We start from the raw sequence: 22,484 nt of genomic DNA on the forward strand, positions 1-22,484 counted from the left end.
AAATCATGTTTAACGTTTCTTCAGTAACACTGACAGCGATTAGACATCCATAAAGTAAAGGTACAAAAACTACCAATAGTGAATTGTCTTATGAGAAGAGCTGCTTGTTGGACAAGTACCACAGGGAAGTAATACTCAGATAAAATCTTAATCCCATTGTTTACACTGGTAACTACAAATTAGAATTTATTTGATATTAACTGTACCAACACTATAGGTAGGGACCTTGCCATGGAGAAGGAACAAACCACAGCAGGCAAGTCAGAAATATGGACGGTCCTACCCCCGTAAGAGTGTAGAAAGCCCAGAACTCTTTCAGAAAGCTGCTAGTATCCTCAGCCATCCCAGACCAATGCTCTTCCCCAGCCTGGTGTTTCAAGGTGAACCAAACTCTGAGCTAATTTATCATAATATACCACTCTGCAACAGGTTAGGAGTTCATATTCCAAGCCTATCAAAGTGAGCATACCAAGGCACATCAAAAAAACAGGACAGATTACAGTAGCAGCAAACAACTTTGGTTACCTGACTTTTTAGAAGATGAACACAAGAACAGAACAAGACAATATTAACCACTATGACAGGTAAATGCCTTAAAATAGTAGTGTTAAAGCCACTGAGATTTTCATAGTGGTACCTTGAAGAGGAAAGACACAGCTTCTTAAACACAACTACTAAGGTGGGTCAGATTTTGCCCTCCTTTAAGCCAGGGATACACCCTGCTTTTGAAATAGAGCAATAACAAACAGAAGCCCCACATCCAGCATCTAACCTACAGTCATTGAAATTTGAGTTTCTCCCTGTATACGGTACACAGCACCAGACATATGCACTGTGAAACATTCACTGTGCCCATCTTTGTTCCATCTTGCTTGCCAATTTTTTTGAGAATCATTATCCAGGGAGCTCAGCCAGAATATTACCTGCATCATACTGCTGTTCTCCATTCATCTCCACAGTAGCCCAGTGGCTATTTCAAGCAGCCAGAAGAAGCAGGGGAATCCGAGGCAGTCACGATTTGGTGGTCATGAGTTGCCTCCCGCCTTCAATTCTACTGGCAGCCAGAACATTCAAGAAGGGATCCTGAAAAAAACCTGAAAGGAACAACTGTTAAGAAAATCCTTACTGGATTTTTAACTACTTTTAATACACGTTAAAAAAGTTAGTCCAGCAATAAGCCAAAAACCTTAAAGCATACAAGGGCATCTCACTGTGTTTATGTATGTTTAGCTATTCCATACCCCTCATCTACAGACCGAAGAAAAAGTAATCTCCTAAATCAGTCAATTAATTATAAAGCTGACTTTCAACAGCCCCCCAACACATCTACCCCCCTCAAAAAGTTCCTTCAACCCTTCACAAGGCTAAAGAAGCAGGGAACTAATCAAGTCACAGCTTAGGAAACAGACAAAACAAGAATCCAGCTCCTTTGTCACCTGGACCAACGAAAATGTCTAGAGTCAAGAAAGCCAAACTGATACTGGCAAAGAAATGACAAAGGTCTGCTTAGGCTGTGGATTTCTAATACTTCAGCCATTTGCTTTCCACAAGCCTTCAGGCAATTTGCCACTCTGGTCTTGAACGGCTAGAAGTTTAAATGTACACATAAATTTTAAACTTCCCAGATTCTTAACAGTTCAACCAAAGAGCCATCACTTCATCACATTAATAGGACTTGAAGACACCAATGAAACTGTTATATGACACAGTACCTCATTTATATAGGAAACAACATTGATAATAAGTGGAAAAAACCAATTCATACTCTGTATACCAAGATACAATTAAGGTATTTTTACTTTAATTTTATTTAATGTTATTTTAATTTTGTAATATTTTGAAAGTCTTATAAAACTTTCTTTGGTTTTTACACCAGTTCATTTTACTGTACACTAGCCGGTAAAACGTATTTTAAGATATTCAATGCAGGTACAGTCACCTGTCATTCTGTATACTTAAAAGATGTCTTTGCTGATTTCACCCATGTCAATGATTCTTCAAGGAGAAGCAGTCCTGTACAGCAGCAGAGGGCTGCTCTTAATTACGTCACATTAAAATTATGATCCTGTGGCATGATAAAAAAAAACCCCAAGTGACAGAACTCCAGCCTACCTGTAACACATAGCCCTTCTGCCCACCAAATTTCTTAAGAATCACTTTCATTGCCGAGGGACACAGCCCCTCTCTACTCTCATAATACTCTTCTTTGCCAATAGAGACTCAAATTGTTTTGGAGACAGCACGACAAGAAAATTTTGCAGTCTGTTTTGACAAATCCAACCTACAAATACAGAGGCTGTACAAATGCAGACGGCTGAACCATTTAATGTCTTCTTCTGTTACCGCAAACCAGAAACTATCGCCCTGCAGAATGAGAATGGCACATGCGAAAAACAATGCACTGAAACTGGCTGTTTTTCACACCAGTTTACTACATGACGCGTGTGCACACGGTGTTCCATGGTTGTGCAAGCCGAAGGTATTCCTGCCCCAACGTGTATCAATGGAAAATAACTTTTTTTAACTTACCAGGTTAAAACCCAAATAAAATAAAAAACCACAAAACAATAAAAGAAGCGAGCAGAAATACACACCTAAACGTTCTGAGATAAGAAGCCATAATTTTCAAACCTACTTCTACATGCAATTAAATTATCATTTCATTATTAATGGTAGAAACCATGGAAGAACAGGTCTAAAGCAAGTCCACTAGTTCACCGCACTGCAATGCACTGCAAGTATTTTTCCCTTACAAAATTCTCCACTAAAGCAAAGTTGTACAGCAAATAAAAGCCTAGGTTACGTATTTCCTTATTAGTATCAAACTTTGACTGACAACTTTATATAAATCAGTGAGATGGGGCATGAGAGGGCCCTGAAAACAAGATTATTGGCTTAAAAATTCTTGTAAAAAAAGGATAATCTTCAAATACCCTTTGCAATCTTATTGAACATCTGGGAAGCACCTGTTTTTTCTGTTTAAGCAAGATACCAGAAATAACGTAGAGGACTAAAAATCAGGTTTTAAAAAACACAGGCTGCACTTCCCACCTAAACACATTTTTAATAACTACGGTTTAAAACAGGAAAGCTCTACACATTTGAAAAGTTTTAAATTTTTTTGAGTTCTGTATACCCACAATGTTTATTGAGACCACCCAATAATTCTTAAGAATGGTTTTGCAGGAGGGTTCTTTTTTTTTTAAATTATTTTATTAAGGTTAAAGAAACTAATCCATTTTAAGTGGTCTTTTTTTCTACTATAGCATGGACAAATGCGTAAGAAATGCCAGTTGCCTAGCAGATGGAAACACAAAAATCTTACTGCAAAATGAGTATCACAAAAGAGAGGTTTTCCACTATGATGCTGCTTCTAAAGATGTAATCATGATTTCACTTCTGAAGGTATAACTGGACTGGCTACAAAACTAAGACACTGTTAAGCCCTTCTCTCTCTGAAAGAGCATCTTCCATCCCACCACAACCGCAAGCAGACCGTAAGCAGCTTTATGCAGGCTGCAGTTGCATTTGTACTATCATTCAAATAGGCAACTTGCAAACTACAGCTGGTCTGAAAAATTCTAACCGTTCTTCCCTTTGAAAATCTGTTTGTTGAAAATAGAAATATTTCGAAGAGGCAGTTCTATTACAGGGAAATTTAGGGAGGAGAGCAACTGTTTCTGCCGGCTTGCCTGCCCAGCTCCTTGGTGGAAGGCAGCTCCCGTAGCGCCAGGCACACGGACTGGGCAGACACCCACGGCTGGGACCAGAACGGGCAGCGTCACTGCTCCTGCTGATAGCGCTATCTTTAGGGTCCCACGGTCTCCAAGCAAAGCAAGCTGATCAAGAAATGCCTCTGCCGTTTAGATACAGAAAACTTGGAAAGAAAAAAAAAGGGGGGCGGGGGGTGGGGTGGGGGTGGGGTGGGAAGGGAAGTCCCAAACCTTCTCAAAGGACCATAATTCCATTTTGTGGAGGATTTCCATGGCAAGTGTAAAATGCTGTGTGGCAGGCTGCAAATGTCCTGAGCATGTGTGTGGAGCATCCAGGCTCGCTAGCTGGCAATATCGCACAAGTCAAACCAAACTCACGGTACCCTTCAACTGAAAGTGAGATGCCAAAGTTGTACCGAGACTGAGCTACAGTCCTTGGCATGAATTTTAGGGAACTGCAGTGCAAAGCATTGCAAAACCTGGCTGAAATCTCCTGCACACAACACCTGTAGCTGCACTCACACACAAATAAAACAGGAAATTTGAACACAATTAAAGAAATATCCACCAACAGTGCTCTGTAGTGTAGGAAGTTCTCAAGTACCATCAAAAATACAGCCAACTTTAAAAGATTTCATTACACGTGAGAATAAAAATTTTAAGAGTAACAAGAGGTATTGTTAAAATCTCCTGTTGAACGGTAGCTTAATGCCACAAAAATCTACTGTGTAGACGATATTAATACTGTTTTATTCATTATCGCTTCAGGAATGCATCTGGAAGGGAACTCAGCTGCCAATTTCTGCTATACTGCTTCTAACCTACTCCTCTCCAGCTCAGAAAGACCATGCTCAGCATACAGCTACAAGGTCCCAAGTTAACTCCCAACTCAGTTCTGTCTCTGTGCGAAAATGACTGAGAAATTAAGCCCAGGTACCAATCTCTGTCAGTCTCGACTGGTCCCTTACGTACCTCTTCCACGCTCTCAGGACAAAGCAGGGCAAGCTACTGCAACCGCACGTTCCAACCTACCCCTTCCGAAGGCTCCTCCTGCAGGCAGGCTGACACCCTCCCTGCATTCTATCCTTTATGAGGTAATGCTGGAAGAGGATGTCACTGGCAACCCGCACAGCACTTGGCACACAGCGAAGAACTAACCAACAAAATACTTTTTAATCATTAACCAAAACATTTCTTGGTTAGCGGTCTACCATAAGTCTACCAGCTGTCACCATGCTAAGCCAAAACAAGGGCAATGCCGTGAAAAACGAGAGAAGCACGTAGTCCAACAAATCTGGGCATATTCCATGGGCTTCTATTAGTGTAGCCCTGGCAAAGTACCCTCAGAATTTAATTGCAATTAAGATATTTTCAGTTTATGGGATCCAACTCTCAATTAATCTCTATAACTATACTAAGTGATGCAAAATGAACTTGATCTTTTTTCGTAACATGGAAATATTTAAGTCACACACCCTTCCCCCTCAACCCCCCCCCAACTAACCACAAAAAACCACAACCCAAAACCAAACACCACAGAGGCTGTTCATTTAAAAGATGCCAAATACTGGCAGCTCCTGTTGAAGTTGATTGATATTCTGCCCAAGTCAAGTTGGGTAGTTATTCAGGATTTCATAAGCCGCTCTGGTGTTTTATGTACACAAAATTGAGAGTACTTGTAATTAGCACCCGCCATGGCTGATGCTTACAGTCTGGCACCCCAAAGATTATCTTTTGATAAATCTCAAGGGGAGGGGAGCACAAGTGCTCCTGGAACAGAGCTGATTTGGAAATACTTTGGACTCTTCAGACTCACTTCTGCATTTCAAACGTCCTTTCAGCACATGAAATATTCAGATGTTAGCAACTGGAGGCAGCATTAAAAACAGTTACAGTTCATTAAAGCCAGATGGCTCACTTGAATATGAAAAGAAATCAGACATAAGTTGGATGTTGAATTAAAGTAAATCAGCTGGTGTCTGAGGCTTAATATTATTTTAAAACAAAGGCACATGAGACAACGGGGACAGGAGACACCCCTATGGACTGGGGAAGAAGCTACAGAAAGGATAAGGTTTCAGCAAATTCCTTCATGCAAAGGCATCCAGTAAAATCTATTTCAAACCCCGTGTCTACCATACAGAGCTGCACTCCACGCAGGCAGGCAGGAAACCTGTTGCAGAGGTCTGTCAGAGCAGGGAAGGGGTTCTTCAGCACCTGAGACGTACAACTCTGCTACTGAATATCAACAGAAATCTACTGCTAATACAACAAGGAAAGGTAAAGGATCTTTCTGTTTTTCTTGGACCACAGCCTAGAGGCGGCAGGAGAGGGGGTGAATGTCCTCCTGGCCCCTATGCCCATTCACACACATACTTGTGCTTTTTCACATCAGGGACACACTAATTATGTGGTCCCTGTGAGGGGAGATGGCACATGTACTTAATCTAAAGACTTTTATAACACATTCTTTGTCGTAGGACTCAGCCATGGCATGAACTGTGCCGTGTACAGTGCATCTTCTAATTAGGTCCAGTGTTTGCAGTGGAGAGTCTTGCTGGTATTTCAGAAAAAAAAAGACTCTGCACCAACACTACGGGCTGGTGGGCCCAATCCTGCCCCTGCAATGGACAGAGCTCTGAAATACAGGGGCACAGACCCTCAAGTCTTATTTCTTACGCTGCCACATGCAACTGTGGTTACAACCCGTGGTCAGTTCCAGATGCTCGCTTGCCTTCTACTTTTATTATTACTGTAGAAACAAGCAATTTCCACAGCTTGTGAAAGACAGCTTCAAGGGTTTTTTTAACCTTTTTCCTGATCTAACACCACTATAGTCAATCATGAACATAGGCATCAGCTACCCTTTTGCTACAAGAAGATGAGACAGTGGCTCCAGGGGAGAAGGGGAGCATGTTTCAATCAAATTTGTATGCAACTGGGCACTCGCAGGCCACATCCCTTATCAACCTATAACCTGGTCTAAGCTAGCTGAAATGCAGTTATGCGGGGCCCTTTACCTTAGGAGATAAGCCAGGTGGAGAACATCAGGCCTTTGGAAAACACATTTGCACCCTCTCCAAGGACAAAGAAACTCTACCTGGCCTGACTATCTGCCAACCCTTCATTGATAAAAGAAAGTCAAAAATTTGAAAGGACCATCTAGGATGACAACTTGAGTTATTTTAACTTTCACTAGAATTTATTTTTAAAAAAAACACAAACAAACCACAGCACAAACAGAACCCAACATAATAAACTATTTGGGTAGGAGGAGCCAACTTTTTTTTTAGGTCTAGTTAGTACTTGATTCCTCATAAACATTTCTATGAAATCCATTACAGGCATACTGGTGAGTTTCGTATCACGGTAGTTTGGAATACCCTTGCTTAGTATCTACAGCACAAAAAAAGTAAGATACCTAAGTAAGCAAATTTCTCAGCCAGAACCAAAATCAACAGCACTGGAGAAAATTAACTTTCAAGCTATTCAGTGAAAGTTTCATTCACTCCTTTGTATCAATGCACTCAAACCCGCCACACTAGGGTTAGCACATTTCCTTAGAACAGCCACATCCTTTTGGAGGAAAATGTCAGGGGCTCTGGCTTGGCACTGCTGCCAACTCAGTAGACAGATACAGCTGATTACCTGCCATAGCAAATCAGCAACCATCTCCATCAGGGCACAACAGCAGGTATTTGCTTCCTTTGAAAAAATCTCACCCTTGAAATCAGGACTGAGAGAGGCAAAAGCAAACAGATATTCAGAACAGCATTCAGTGTAAGAAATCTTTAATATCCGCGATGGTAAGGAACTGACAGATCAGCAAATGTCTGATGATCGCTTCTGCTACATCTGGATAAGCAACTCACCAGAACTCCACAAAGCTGCATGCTGCAGGAACGTGCAGTCACCAATACTGTGCTCGCTCTCCTCTCCCCCACTCAAAGGCTTTTTAAAATCCATTCACACCGTGCAAGAGCAGGGTACCCACAAAACCAGCCTCTGTCTAATCTGCCACATGGAGTATGATTCTTGCGTTTTATGATTCAACAACCACATCAATGCTTCTCTAAGCACCCATTAACTGTTCTTCCATACCCACAGCACTAGAAGGCCAATACACAGCCATCAGAAAGGGTATTAAAAAAATTTTCTTGGGAAACAAAGTTATACATACCTACTTCTACACCCCTTCCTCTTGCCCCATCCCCCTGTTATTACCCCTACTGGAGCCCTTGGCAGAAGTCCTACTCCAAGAAAAGGTCTCCAGAGCACCATAGTTCATGCCAGTTCTAGTTCTCCAAGCCTTTTAGATTCAAAATAGGCTTTTAAGGTGCCTCTTACAATTTTGTCTTCTCTTACTTAGTCACTAACAGTTGGAAGCCTGGACAACACTTAAAATGTTTCCTAACTTTCAGTTGTATAAACACGTAAGGTATTTTATATCTTTCAGTTGTATAAGCAAAGTAAGTATTTCACAATATCCCTTCCTTGTATCTGACCCTCCACAAACAAAAGATGAAGTGGAAGACTTCTCAATCTCCAATTTACTCTGGAATTTTAATTGCTGTTCTGTGACAAGCAAAAAACCAATTTCATTTGCTTCTGCAGGGAAGAAAACTACCTGCCACAGAGGCCTTGTCTCAGCACCGTTAGCACGCTCCAAATCTTTCCAAGGCAGCCCTGTAAGGTCCAGAACATAGACTACAGACAGGCAAAATAAAGTTTGATGCTTCTACTGCCAATTTCGTTAAAGTCAAAGCTGCTGAAGGAATTAATCTGTCCAACATGGAGAACAGAAACCTTTGGCTGACTTGGTGTTCTTTAAAGCATTATTTTTTACACACACATACGGAACAATGGGTCTGTAAACAGAAGTTTATTTGCTTGCTTCGGTAAGGATTTATCAAAGATAGAACATCAAACCACCCTTTACTGTGGGTATGATTCCCAAGCCTTTCTTTAGGCCACCTTGATAGCGTATTGGGTGCTCCAAAACAAAAGCAAAATATTTCCATGTTATTCCTATATTAAATAAATAAATGGGGCAGTTATGTTTCCACAACTTTTGCAGATGCTTGACCAACTGTAACCAAATCTATTCTGAGTACCACCTGACACTACCACATCTCTAACCTCTTACAGTCAGATCATATGATTTTGTTCTTTTGTAAGAGGCCATAGGTGCCGTCCTGGTGACCAACCCTTCTTCAGCAGCTCCGGCCGCAGACTTCACCTTACCTAATTACGTTCTGCCCAGGGACAGCAGTAGTGACCAACAACCGACTATCCTTCATGAGAAATTGTTATTTCATCACAAGTGGTCAAAATTTCTAAAGTTTCAACCCTGCTGCTGTCTCTCTACCACATCTCTACTCTTGTCAACTTATTTGGGCTTTGTCCTTGCAAGGACAAAAGTTGTGTTTGTCTTAACACTTGACTCAGGCTCCTTGCAAAGGAAGCCTTCCTGGAGACATAGCACAGGACTCCTGCAATCCCTTTCATCTTTTTGCCTACCAAGAGCATGCTTGATTATTCTTATCTGAACAGCTCCTGTATGGCCTCTGGGAACAAAACCCATTGAGCATGTAGATTATATATGTATTATGAATGCAAATAGGAACTAGTACCATGAGAGTTGGATTACTTACTAAAACTTACTGTATTTCTCTATCATACCTGCACCGCAATCTTTGCTTACAGACTAGTACTCGTAACAGTTCCACTCTCCCACTTCCCTGCTACTTCCGTTAAACCTGCTTCAGCAGAAGAGAACTCCAAGTTGTTCATCCCTCCCATTGCAAGAGCAACACAGAGACTCCTCAAGAGATCTGCATTTAAAGAACACACCTTATGTTCTTACACCTCCAAAGAAATTCTCAGAAAACACAAAAGGGCCAAAGGATCTGTTGTGGGGAATCCAGAATGCAACTATAAACAGCAACCCAGGCTTACAGTAAGTCATGTGGCTCCAGAGCATCCTTCACACCTTCCAAATGAAAGTAACTACAGGACTGCAAGCACCTCTGCAGGGGAGGTTAGCCAGCCTGCACCACTGCAGTCCACCGCAATAATAAACGCAGGGGTCTTTATTCCAAGGGTTTATTAAAAAAAAAAAAAAAAAAAAAAAAAAAGGCCTCCGTGGCCAGGGTTTACCCAATGCCCATGGGCAGAACAGCAGCACACATGACTCTGTGCTGAACCAGCCAACCCCAAAGTTATTTACAGACTTCTAAATCATTGGTTCTTCCTGCACAGCCACCTTCAGGACTCAGGCAGGTATCTGTGTAACACACTTACATAGCAGCACCCCAGCTGCACTCCTGGTCCCTCTAGCAGAGCCCTGACCCTGCCTGCAGCAGAGGAAACACATTTGCAGCTGCCCAGCCTGCAGTGGGGACAGAGGCAGTTGGGCCAACACAGCCAGCTGCAGGACAGGCACGGGGCTCCCCCATCACCTGCCCAGCACACAGCCCGTGCCCACAGCTTGCCTTGCAAGCAAACTTATGTCAGAGCCCCTCACGTCAGCTTAAATACAGCAAGTTGCTGCATTACACAGACAAATAAACAAAATCCTCACGACAGACTGAAAGGTTACAGCCCGGCATCTTTTCTGCCTTGAAAACATGGACATTTTGTCTGTGAATGTGCATTTTTATTAGCATAAAAATATTTACCAGAGAAAAGGAGAATCCATTCTGTCACAAAACAGGACCAGTGCTCGTATCTTTAACTCAATCTTTCATTAGAGTTACTTGTATGTCATAGAAACTATTTAACAAAATTCTGCTGATACAGTATGTGGTGTTGATCTTCCTTCATTGAGATTATGCCAATTTATGCCAGTTTTCCAATGCCAACTCTGGCTTGAACTCCAGTTGCTTCCAGGATTTGACTTACCACCTGGATATGCCTGACTATACACATAACACACCAAAACCTGGAAAGCCTGGTTAATAGACGTTGAAACACTCAGGTTCTGCTCAACAAATTACAAGATCTGTCTTTACAACCTATGCTGTGCTACCCAGATGGTAAAGCAATTTCCATGAGACCACACGTTAAGTCCAGGTGAGAATGTAAAAGTCACAGCTCCATTTCCAGCTAATTCAGATGCCACCAGACAGCCAGGGCATTTACTTGACAGAGGAATAACGCACAACAGGGTGTCCCAAAAAGCTGCTTTGTATTTATAACTGGTTGCAAATAGAAGCTATTAAGAATTACTTAGTTTGATTCTTCAACGTTTAAGACTGTGGGGTTTTTTGCCAAGTGATTCAAGTTTAGTTTTGTTTTTAAAATGCAAAATCTCCAGTGTTATTCTGCCTTCTCCATTTACTTTCTACAGCATACAGACTACAAGAATATTGGGGGTTATTGGCCAAATAATGAAACCAGACAGAACAGACTGCTCTGCTTTCATTGTCGACTTTTCATTACGTATCCTATAGCACAAATACAATTGCCTAAAGTTACAAGTGGGTAAGAAGATGAAAGAAGAATGTGAAGTTCCTGCTGCTCCTAAGTCCCAGACAACAGCTCGGCACCTTCTTATCCCCTCTATGAAGACAGGCAGCATGAACAAGTAGATATTCTGCCAGTAACATGTAGTATAATTCATGCTGAGATAAAATAGAGCGCTCAAATGGAAAGAAAATTCACTCCTATCTCTACTCCTGAATCCCACATGACATTATAGATGGCTGCCCAACAGAAAGTGCTACGCAAGAGTTAAACTGCCAGCAGCAATGTAACAGCCATCAGATTATGCGACCCTTTAAACTTGGTCTGAGCAGCCTTTAAGTGAAATGTACACCACCACAAACAGCACTACGAAGTATCTGGTTTCTCAGCTTCCCCACACTAACTACATTACATAAATGGGTACAGTATCCTGGTTTAGACTTTTTAAGTGAAATGACTAAACTTCTTGTCAGTCACCACCCCTCTCATTCTCCTGGCTTGAAACAAAAATGCACAGAACTCGCTCAGATGCTGTTCAAGGGACAACTCTGAGCCAATGCCAAGATTTGAGATCTGCAGTACAGAGCCCGAGAGAGCAACCCGTGGAGAGCTATAGGTGGCAAAGCAGACAGCATAAGCACTTAACACCTATTAGCACCAAAAGAAAAATCACATCCTATCCATGGTCTCAAGGAAGAGCACTTCCACTGCTAAGTGGTAGAACACAAAGCATCAACGGATGAACATAATTAAGGATACAATACTCAGCTATCCAATATGTGAGAGAAAAGTGGTTTAAACCAAAAAGTACATTCACTGCAGATATATTTTAGGCAATTAACAAAGATACAAATTCCTCTCTAAGTGCCTGAAACATGACAATGACTGGGGAAATCTGCAGATTTGGAAACTAATCTCAATGCATGAAGGATCTTGGTCCTGCAGATAAAAGTATGAAGGTCAATGCAGTCTGAATGAATTTACAATACATAGCTCCATAATGCCAATATGAGGCTTGATTTATTCGAACAAGTCCTCTTTGTCGACACCTATTCTGTGCACATGTTACAGGAAAGTTTTTGACTAAAATCTGAGTAGGACACTTAACTTGGCTTAAGTTATGTAAAGGTAAAAAAACTTGCACTATCTTCCAAATCCTTTTTTGAACTCCTGTTCCAGCGAACCACCTAAGTGATGTCACTACTGCAGACAATACAACAATTAAAGGATAAAATGCTGAAGGGGAAGGAAGGTACTTTGCAAATATGACATTTTAAAAGCACACTCCTACTTGTTTTCTTCCTTTGTCATGTCATTGAAATAGTACATGGTACAGAAAAAGGTAACGTATTACATACATTTCGCAGAAGAGCTCCTAAACCAAACTACACACAGAAAGGGTAACTATCCCTTCAGTGCCAACACAACCACAGGACAAGCTCCAACTCCATCAGCCAGTGAGGGCTCACACCACCTCCAAACATCTGAGATCCACAACAAAGCCCATCTTAACACCAAGGACATTTATTCCCAACAAGGACACTTTCTACCCCACCAATACAGAAGTTTAAAGGTTAGGAGCTAAACTTATTTATCAACACATTAACATCGAGTGATAGATCCCATTTTCCTAGAGCAAGCAGAACTCCAATACACCTCTCCAGCTCAGCTGGTGCTCTTCAGTGCACATGTGAAATTATAGCCAATCTCCTAGAGATCTGGGTTTAAAAATAGACTTGCTGGTCTAACCTTAGGTTCCTACTTTTAAAATGTTGGCACTGGTACTAGGGGACAACAAAGGGAGTGGTATCTCATTCATACTTCTTTACAGACATGGAGCGTCAGACTTTCTACCCTGAACAAACAACTAACCCCTGTTAGTCAAATTATCAATGGCAGGCGGGAGTGAAAATTAAGATGGAAAATACCTGGTTTCAAAGTCTGTAGTTTTCATACCATATAATTTCAACTTAAATAATTCAAGTTTGAAATAAATTAAATTTTGAAAAAGCTTAACAAAGAATCTGTATGTGGTTTTATGCACGCTAATGACAGCTGAACATATAAACATACACGCAACTGTGAATCAAACTGCTGTCCAACAGACAGAAAACCTAATTTAACAATAAGTAGCATTTAAAAAAAAAAATTGCAAATGAAAGGTGCAGAAGCGAATAGGACACAGTTTTATCAAAAGCACTCATCACAACACATTGAATTGGATCAAAACAGATGGAGAACTCAATAATTTTCCTTATGAAGAAATTAACTTACTCCTGGGTAGCCAGCACAAGTCAGGTAACAGGGAAATAAAATGGGGAAAGCCTGTGGCTGCAGGTGTTGTCTTTGGCAAGTGAAACAGAGTATCATTTTATCATTTTCCCTATCAAGGACTCTGCTACCTACTACCAAGAAGTAAGCCTCAATCTACCATGAGAATTCAAGTGCTGGAGCCAATACATTTGGGAAGCGATAGACAGGAGGATTTTAAAAAGTGACAGCCACACCCAACACCCATGTAACATGCTCTACAAAGCTAGCTCATCATCACCACCAGCAGCGCTCAGGCCTTGATCTCAGGGATACTAAGCAGTTTTTCATTTCAGTTGAAACCCAAGAATTAATGAGACGACAAACCTTAAAGAGTCACGACTCCAGGCCTGTTGTGCCATTTTCTTCACAAAACCACGTTTCAGAGTACAGTACCATTTCAGAACTCCTCTGCCTCATGTTTTTATTTTCATAGCTTAATCTCACTGTTTCATTACTGTGAAAGGCAATGTCTCATTACCGCAGAAGCATTGGAACGCTACCAAATAGCACTGCAGACGGCAGGTGCCAGCGCTATCCCAGCATCTGCAACAGCCAGCCCCGCTCCGCACTGCCCTCTCCCCACCTGCTCCTGGGAGCCAGCGTGTGCCCCTACCCCTGCAGGACCGCTCCAAGCAGGGGCTGCACCTCCACTCCTCCTTCCAGCCACGGCTGCTCCTCCCCGGGGCCCAGCAAAGCGCATGCTGCCTCATCTGCAGCGTCACTGTTTTCATGATGGTACCACACAAGGAGAAAGAGCATCAACATCACAGAATTGTGCGGACATTTGTAGCAGCTGAACATGAAGGCTTCCCCTTCCCCTGCTAACAGTTCCCCACAAGAAGAGCACCCAGTGCCCTGCACCAAGTCAGCTCATGGCCAAGGAGCAGTGAGGACACCCCCCTTCCTCCTCCTTGCATCTCCTGCAACCTGCCACTGACCCACACTTCACAAAGTCCACTACTAGCACAGTACAGAAACACCAGTAGCACAGACAAATATTTGCAGTTTCACTTCTTCCATAAGGGCATGTTCTCTTCGCCTTCCCCCTGGTAGACCAGCTCAAGCATCAATTCAGTGCACGCTACCTGTATACCATTCAAAAGTTAAACCTTGACAGGACTACCGCGATTTCCGGCTCACAGGCATTCCCTAATTTAAAAGGAAAAATGTAACTGTGAATTACCACCTTAAAACAGAGGGGAAGTCAAAACACAAACCCACGAATCTACCATGAATGGGAGCCAATGGGGAATGTATCTCAAAGGCTACATCCCTTTGCTCAAGTCTCCAAATGTGAATATAAGAACTTCTAATTCGGCTTTTGTTAAATATACTCACTTTCCGGCGCAACTATCTGAGTAAAAATTGCCACCTCAAGTCAGAAATCCTAGATGAGGCAAAATTCAACTTCCTACAATGCATACTTATAGATCCCTTAACAAAAAGAGTGTTGAGGGCAGGTTATCCTACATCCTAACTTCTGCCAACAATTCCAAAAAAGCCCTCTGCAGTTTGCCCCTGGCAGTCAGATCTTTCCTTTGACCCCCAACTGGTTTCATACGTTTCCTGTGCAATCTTAAACACCTACAGTGCTGCTACCATGAGATGCACTCTGACCTGAGCTGCTCTGTATCTTCCAAAGACGGTGTCACTGTTGAAACATCATGGTCCCTGCAGAAGTAGGAAGTCTTGAGTATAATCACCTCAAACTAATCTAATCGAAGTTACCTTAACATTGATTCAACAAGATTAACAAGCAGAACTTGGCACTCCCACATGAGAAACTACAAAGCTGCAGATGAGGTTCCACAGTTTCCCTGCAGGTGCAGGAAAGCCCACGGTGGAACCAGGATCGGAAGCAGCTCAATGGTCTGATGTGCAGCTGTATGAGCTGCTAAAGTGGTGTATCTGTCAGATACTACTGGGGCTTCAGACTGTAACAGCAAGAATAAGTGTATTTTCCCCAATGGTGACAAATACAAGTTTACTGACACTGCTCAAATGCTAACAGCAAAGCCAGTGATACTGAATAACCAGACAGAAATATCTGAATTATTTAGTAGACAGTGCAGAAGCACTGAACAAGCCAAAGCATGATTTGACCAAGAAACAAATGAGGAAAAAAACCCCAAACAGCTATTAGTTTTCCATTGAAGAGAAGAAGCTGCTGACTGCAGGATTAAGACAGCAGCCACCGCAGAGAGGAGGGTGTGACTGCCCGGCCGAGGACAGTGACAAGCAGCACTGCTGCTTTTTGGGAACTAACCACTACACTGACTGAGCCACAACACGACACAACATCCACAGACTTTCTTCTTCTTTCGGACAATCCTTCTGAACCACTACCCAAAAAACCAAAGTACTCCTTTATCAGTATCAGGGAAGAAGGGGAACAGAGAATGCACATTTCAACCATTCCTTTTAATAATCCTGTAGAGAGAATCCTGACCAACTGATCACAGCTAACATTTCTTCAAAGAGAGTATTTCTTCCTCATTTAACTTACAAAACTCTGTCTCCTGCAAATGACATTTTATTTATAGCAGTGGTATTTGCTGTATAACTGATTGGGGAAGGCTGTAAATGAGCATCATTGCATATATATGGAAAACAATGATAAAGCAGTCATCAAAAAGCTACCGAAGATTTAAATATTCAAATAAGGCAATCTGCATAACCCCCACCTGAATTTTAATTTTGCAGAACTTATTTCTTAGCTTTGTGTATACACAGTCTGTGCAAGCTATTTCTTTTCCACAGAAAAATGGCACCTTGCACTTTAAGAAGTGTCCACAAATTCCCAGAGTCATATTAATTTAAATTCTTGGGGTGAAAGTAAAGGAAGCTTTGCCGTAGAAGGACAGGTTATTTTTTACAAGGTCTAAGTGCTCAAGGCAAGAAGGCAAAGGTGAAGACACTGATGAGCCACAGTAAGGTTATGGTGGCAGTGAACTGCATCAAGGCTCCTCACCTGCCAAGCAAAACAAGATTATAACTTGTAGCTCCCTAAAATGCAAGCTGTCAAAATGGGAAGGAGAGGAAAACAGTGCCGCAGAGGTACGGAGGATCAGACATCACAGGAAACCAGCCTTCACATTGCAGCAAGGATTTCCAAAGGAGAAAGAGGACCAACTTGTGGAGGACCCCACAAAGAACGGGCTTGTACCAAGCAGGTTGAAATGATGTATTCACAAACTGGAAGGCTAAAGTTATACCTGTGAGACCACTCCACAAGGCTCTGGACCTGGTATTACTAAGCAAGCACATTAGTTTTTTAAAAAAAGACCACAAACGGTGCTCTTGCAGCCTTGCAGAGCACTGCAGTACTGAAGGCCAGAACATACAAAAACATACATTTGCACCTCATACGCTGCAAAGGCATAACGGGCAAGGGAGATCGGGAGCTTTTCTTGTTCAAACCTTACTTTGAAATCTTGAGCAAGGCAGATTCTGAGCAGTTTTTCTTGCCAGACCACGGGATTTCAAACATTCTCTTCTGCATGTGCTCATTTAGTGGTACTAGTTACTTTTTCAACATTTTTGATTGTGGAGAATGACTACTGCTTTGGAAAGAGCATCGTTTCATCCTTAGTGCTGCTCAGATTCAAAAGTGGGAATACCAGAATATTCCTCAGACAAGAAAAAGAGCATTTTTAGCACCACCCAATTCCCCGACCACAGAAGTATTATATCATATATATTGAAAGAAGCATCATGCCTGAAAGCTTAAATTTGATGAGAAAAGCCTCAAGGAGACAGGGTGTTAGGCTTTCTCCCATGGTGTACACAAAACTGGGGAGAGGGGGAGGCAGAGAAGGAAGAGGGAAAACAGGGGTCAGTAAAAGCAAACACCGCAATGTTGTCTTACAGATCACAGAAACAAAAAGCAAAAGAAAGAATAAGCACCTAGAAAATATTCAGTTGCTTCAGAAACAAAATTTTCTCTTATAAACATAAACTAGTTGCTCCAGAGATTTCCATGAAGGAGTTGGGGACCAAGCAAATTGAACGCTTTAGGCAAAAGACTTGGTAATTTATTTTACTGACCTACAACACACTGCTGTAGCAGATCTCTTCTACATTTAAAATTCCTGCCCTACAAGGCCCATGTACTGGCACTTCAGGGTGAGAGTGAACACTTCCTAGATCTAAAGTATGTAGGGAAAGAATAAAATCAAATAAGGTTGCTATAGAGGTTTCATTCTGTGAAACTCCTCACAAAAACAAAGAGCAAACAAAAAAACTCCTGCTCTTCCCCACACAATAGCCACCCCCAGGTCCACCCACCCAGTTCCTTATGTAGCAGCTTTTCTTCACTTCAGCCAAACAAATCCATCACTACCTCTGCAACGTGAAAAAAGGCTCCAAGACCAACATCCCAAAGAGCTTATTTCTTGCATCCATGAACTCTACAGCATTCATTACTACAATAAACACTGTAAATATTTCTCACAGCCTCCTAAACCATCAGCTTTGAATGGTTTTTACTGTTATATCTTTAACTTTCCACACTCTTGTCTTTACTACATGATGGTACAAAACCCTACACATGCTGCTACTGAGATTACTGCATTATTTAAATAACAACTGAGTAAAATTTTCATTGACATTAATTACAAGTTGGTTCATTAGTATGTCAGCGACTGTGATAAAATTCAGTTACTGAGAAGAAAAAAAAATAAGCTACTGGCTGTTCCTGGCCCAAATTGGTTGTACGCATTGTGGCTTTATGCTGGCTTAGGGCAACCCACGAGGCTGGGGACGTGGCTCAGCACGATTCATGCTTTCAGCTCTCGAGCACTGGCACTCAAAAAGGACAGCTTCTGAAGTGGAGAAAACAGGAAAAGAACAGGAGAGGGAGTCTGCCTCTTAGAAATCGGCATGAGAGAGAAAACTGAAATAAACGTAAATTTTTCAGAGCTGTCCTTTTCTCCTATTTCAGCCTAGCACTCACTTTCAGATGAAGGTGAAACGGAGACTTTAGAGTATCAGCGCATGAAGGGCAGCAAAATTGCAGAGCTGTCTCATGCTTCTGACTCAAACTGCCCCGACACAATCAGGGTAGACTCAGTAACTGCTTTGTTCACCTCTGTATCTGGATTCAGTGAAGTAAGAGTGGACATCATCCCGACCCGGGTGTGCACCATGAAAAATCTTTCACCTGCACCATGCCTCCACAAACACGCAAGCCATAATCAAAGTGCTAACAGCTAATGTCCAAATAAGTTCTTGCCTCAGTGTGTGCTATGACAATCTCTGATGTTACAGGAAGGGGAGGAGCCTGGAAGAAAAGGTCAGGCTTTCCTTGAGAATGACAGCTCCTCAGAGCTCAGCCTCAACATGGAATGAAGAAAAGCATCTCAAAAAGGTGTTTGCTTTTAGACTGTTTTTGAAAGACTTGAGAGCATTCTGCATGACTTGGCTACAGTTCCATACATAACTAAACCAGAATAAGACTGCACTGCTCCCAGAAAGGCAGCTCCACATCTACTCATTCATCCGTACCACACACTAAACTGGAGCAAAATCACGAAGCAAAGCTGGACAGGAGACTGTGTCTAGGCTAAAAATCCCTGTTTATGAGATTTATAAGAAACCACTACTCCCTTCATCTTCCCAGTCAGGTACAGCGCTCAATTCTAGCAGCAAAGATGAATGAGATTTCATAACTTCAGTTATTTATAAACCTTTTAGTGACACATCATCCTGGCTTTCATACAATGTGCACCGATTCTGCGATCTGTTACGGCAATAACACCTGTTTTGCATGGTACAGTACAATGGAACAAAGGCTCCATTCTGATGGAGTCATGAGAAATACTTAAGCATAGGCCAGTAACTACAGAGCGCGGAGTAACAAAATGTTTGCTTTCTTCATTTACATGAACTCCCAAAAGTTCTTAACCAGGAACTTACTTGCAACACCAGCACCTGAAGCAGCATGGCACATAGCTCAGTGCCCCTGGTTTTGCTGAGAAGGGATGTGCAGCAGAGACTTCAACACGAGCTTGTTCTGCAGCCACTAAGCAGTTTTCAGGTGGTTGCCACCGAGCACTACAGCAGACCGGCAGTGTCCTGCAAGCACCCGCATTTTGTACATCTCTCCCTGCATCATGGCAAGAGAAGCCATGGGCAGGCAGCATACGCTTAGTCAGACTGACTTCGCCGATCAATGCAATTGGACGAGCTACACAGTTGCTTGTATTAAGTTTTGAAGTGCAAAACAGCAGCCTGAATCATACCTTCAGGTTAACTGCACTTCCAGCAATGACTGATTTCGGTAAGCACCAGTCCCACATAAATGTTCAGGAAGCCTTGAAACCTTTTTTTCCCCTTCTAATTGTTTGGTCTCAGCAGCAACGCTTTCCACCTGCCAGAGTGTATGTTGAGCAACTTCTCACTGCCACCTAGCAGCGGTCTTCCCCCTCTTCCTTCCCACCCACTAGCTCTACCAATTATAGGTGGTGGACTGAAGAGAACATCAGTACTGTTACAGATAGCTCTAGGAGATTGACACACCACAGTCTTCAAAATCAAAAAAAACAGTTCACAACCAGTGCACGGGAAGTCAGTCTTGTTAAATATGTTAAATGTTGGTATTTAACAAGCTCTACATATTCAATCATCGTACAGTCACACACACAAAGTTGAGCTGTTTTAGTTAAATTATATTTAAGTTCTTATAACGATAAAATTCCACTGTGCACTTTTACTTTTTAATCCAAGAACTTGTAGAAATGGGAGACATCCACTTATGGAAGGAATCTCCTTAGGGCTGGTTCTGATGAGAGAACCACTATGCCCACATCATGTGAAATAAGCACAGCCATGCAGGAGTTTGCATTTATCAACTAAGTTGTATCATTATGCATTTAACTTGTATATTAGATAAACTGTCCTTGATAAGCTAAAAAGTAAAGAAAACTTATCAATTGGGAAAAGATCCATGGGAAACACAAGCACTCATACAGCAACAACAAATAAATAAATGAGAAGTTCTATACGTATATGATGCTTACCTCTTCCTCCCCGATGACAGCAGTACTGACAAACACTTGGAGGGTTATGCCTATCAGCATTCACTAGTACTTCATTAATTGCTCCTGACCAGTTTCCCATTCAGTGCTGAACCTGAGATGACCTTATCTATGCTGGTGTTTAAAGTACCTGCAACTTGTACCGAACATTCAGGCATATTATATAAACTAACTTAACCAGCATAAATAATGTGGCTTGCACATCATTATGAGTACTCTTTCCATATTACAATCTGAGAAAGGAATCCCTCTATTCATTCCTTTGGGTGACGAGAAGACGTAGTTAAGCTACAGCAGTACTCTCCACGTGCATCCTTTATCAATTAATGGAAGGCCGGGCATATGGTGTACTTCATCGTTTTAGTTTGCCAAGAAAGCCGACAGGCAGACTAACAGTTAATAAAATAAGCATCTATTATTGCACTAACACTGAACTTGTATACTTTAGAGAAGACTGAAGCTATTTTACTCTACAGCAGCTGTGTTTACACTATAGCACAGTCTGGTACCTCCGAAACTAAAGTGAACTTATATCTGACAGTAACTATGCTGGTTCCAAGGGAAAAAAAACCCAAAAACCTGTTAAGAGGAGAAACATACTTCAGCTTCTTGTGTTAAATGAAAATTTTTACTTCAGCTGCTTTTAAAGGTACCACAACTTCATTTACCATGGACCAGGAATACAAACTGAAACCAAAATATAGTGAAAACAGTTGTTTCATTTGTACAGTAGCATCATATGAAAATTCATCTGAGCTCACCAGATGAAAATTTTCCCTTCTCCCCCAGCAAGGTACACAAATACATTTTAATCAATATGAGAGCCAGTTTACAGTTTAGACTCTGAGTCACATCCATCAGTCACTGTCAAGAACAGAGCGCCTGTCCTCTAAAGGTTTCTTCAGATGAAAAAACCCCAAACAGTCCATTGTTGAGATAATTCAGTGTTACTTTTTATTGGGTTAGGCTTGGTGCATATCTTCCTTTCTCCTCTTTGCACTTGCTGAACACAATGGGAAATAATACTTCATCTAGAACTATCAAAAGCTTTGGACATCCATTCTGTATGATGCAGTCAGCTGGACCAGATCTGTGGAGCCGATTACTCAGGAAAGGAAAAATCTACTTGCTTTTACCTGAAAACCACAGTATATGGTATGTTGAAGATGCCAGAATCATCACAACAGGACCACCACAGCAGTAAGCCCCCAACTGAGGAATGCCATCAACCTTTAAGCATCATCTGTGAGAGCCTTCTGCTCTGGCTAAGCAGAAAAAACATTTGGTAAACTATAGCGCTGGCACGGACGACAGCAATCAGTGCTTCGAATTTGTGAAGCCATACAGCAGCCGCAGCCAGGCTGCCTCCCAGCTCCTGGCACAAACAGCACCAGTCGTACAACCTGAGAAAACCAACCATTCTTCAGCCTGGCCATTTCACTCATTGCTCAAGATAAAAAAAGATGAAGTTGTTTTGTGGGTTTTACTTCACATTTCTTCTTGCACAACCAATCTTTTATTTTAATGAAGGCTTACTCCATTTGGTTTATGGTGCCAGATCTGGTTTGGACTGGAGAATGATGATTTCTCCTGAGTTTAGAGTAACACAGGTAGAACAGATCTAAAGAGCAGTAAATTATGAGTTCAAAGGTCTACTGCCCAGCCTAGGAAGATAGACCGCTGCTCTAGAAAGCGGCAAGACCATGGCTGCCCCTATCTGCAGCCAAGCTCTAGAGATGGGAGCGTGACAGTCCATCTTTCCTGCAGCGTGCTGCTTTCCTAGCACTATTCCCTAAAAGCAAGGCAATGAAACCACACAGCGTATCAGCCAGTTCGTCTGCTTTGTCTTGGCTTTCTTCTTACCCAGGAGAAAAGACAAAAATAATACAAATTAGAAAGGTTTGAGAGAAAGTGTTGCATCTAAATACAGAGACAGGGATGCAATCCTCCCTCC

General features: G+C 41.9%; 1 protein-coding gene across 2 annotated transcripts in view; it reads right to left on the reverse strand.

Moving 5' to 3' along the window:
- The window catches only part of SFMBT1 (Scm like with four mbt domains 1), an 80,399-nt gene that overhangs the window by 37,556 nt on the left and 20,359 nt on the right, over positions 1-22,484 (reverse strand). For both annotated transcript variants that reach the window (XM_055805918.1, XM_055805917.1), the window contains exon 2: positions 924-1,094. In XM_055805918.1, the coding sequence (XP_055661893.1) occupies positions 924-951 (28 nt within the window). In that variant the 5' untranslated portion in view covers positions 952-1,094. The remainder of the gene's footprint in view (positions 1-923; positions 1,095-22,484) is intronic.

The sequence above is a fragment of the Falco peregrinus genome, chromosome 5 (assembly GCF_023634155.1).
Source record: "Falco peregrinus isolate bFalPer1 chromosome 5, bFalPer1.pri, whole genome shotgun sequence".
Lineage (NCBI taxonomy): Eukaryota > Metazoa > Chordata > Aves > Falconiformes > Falconidae > Falco > Falco peregrinus.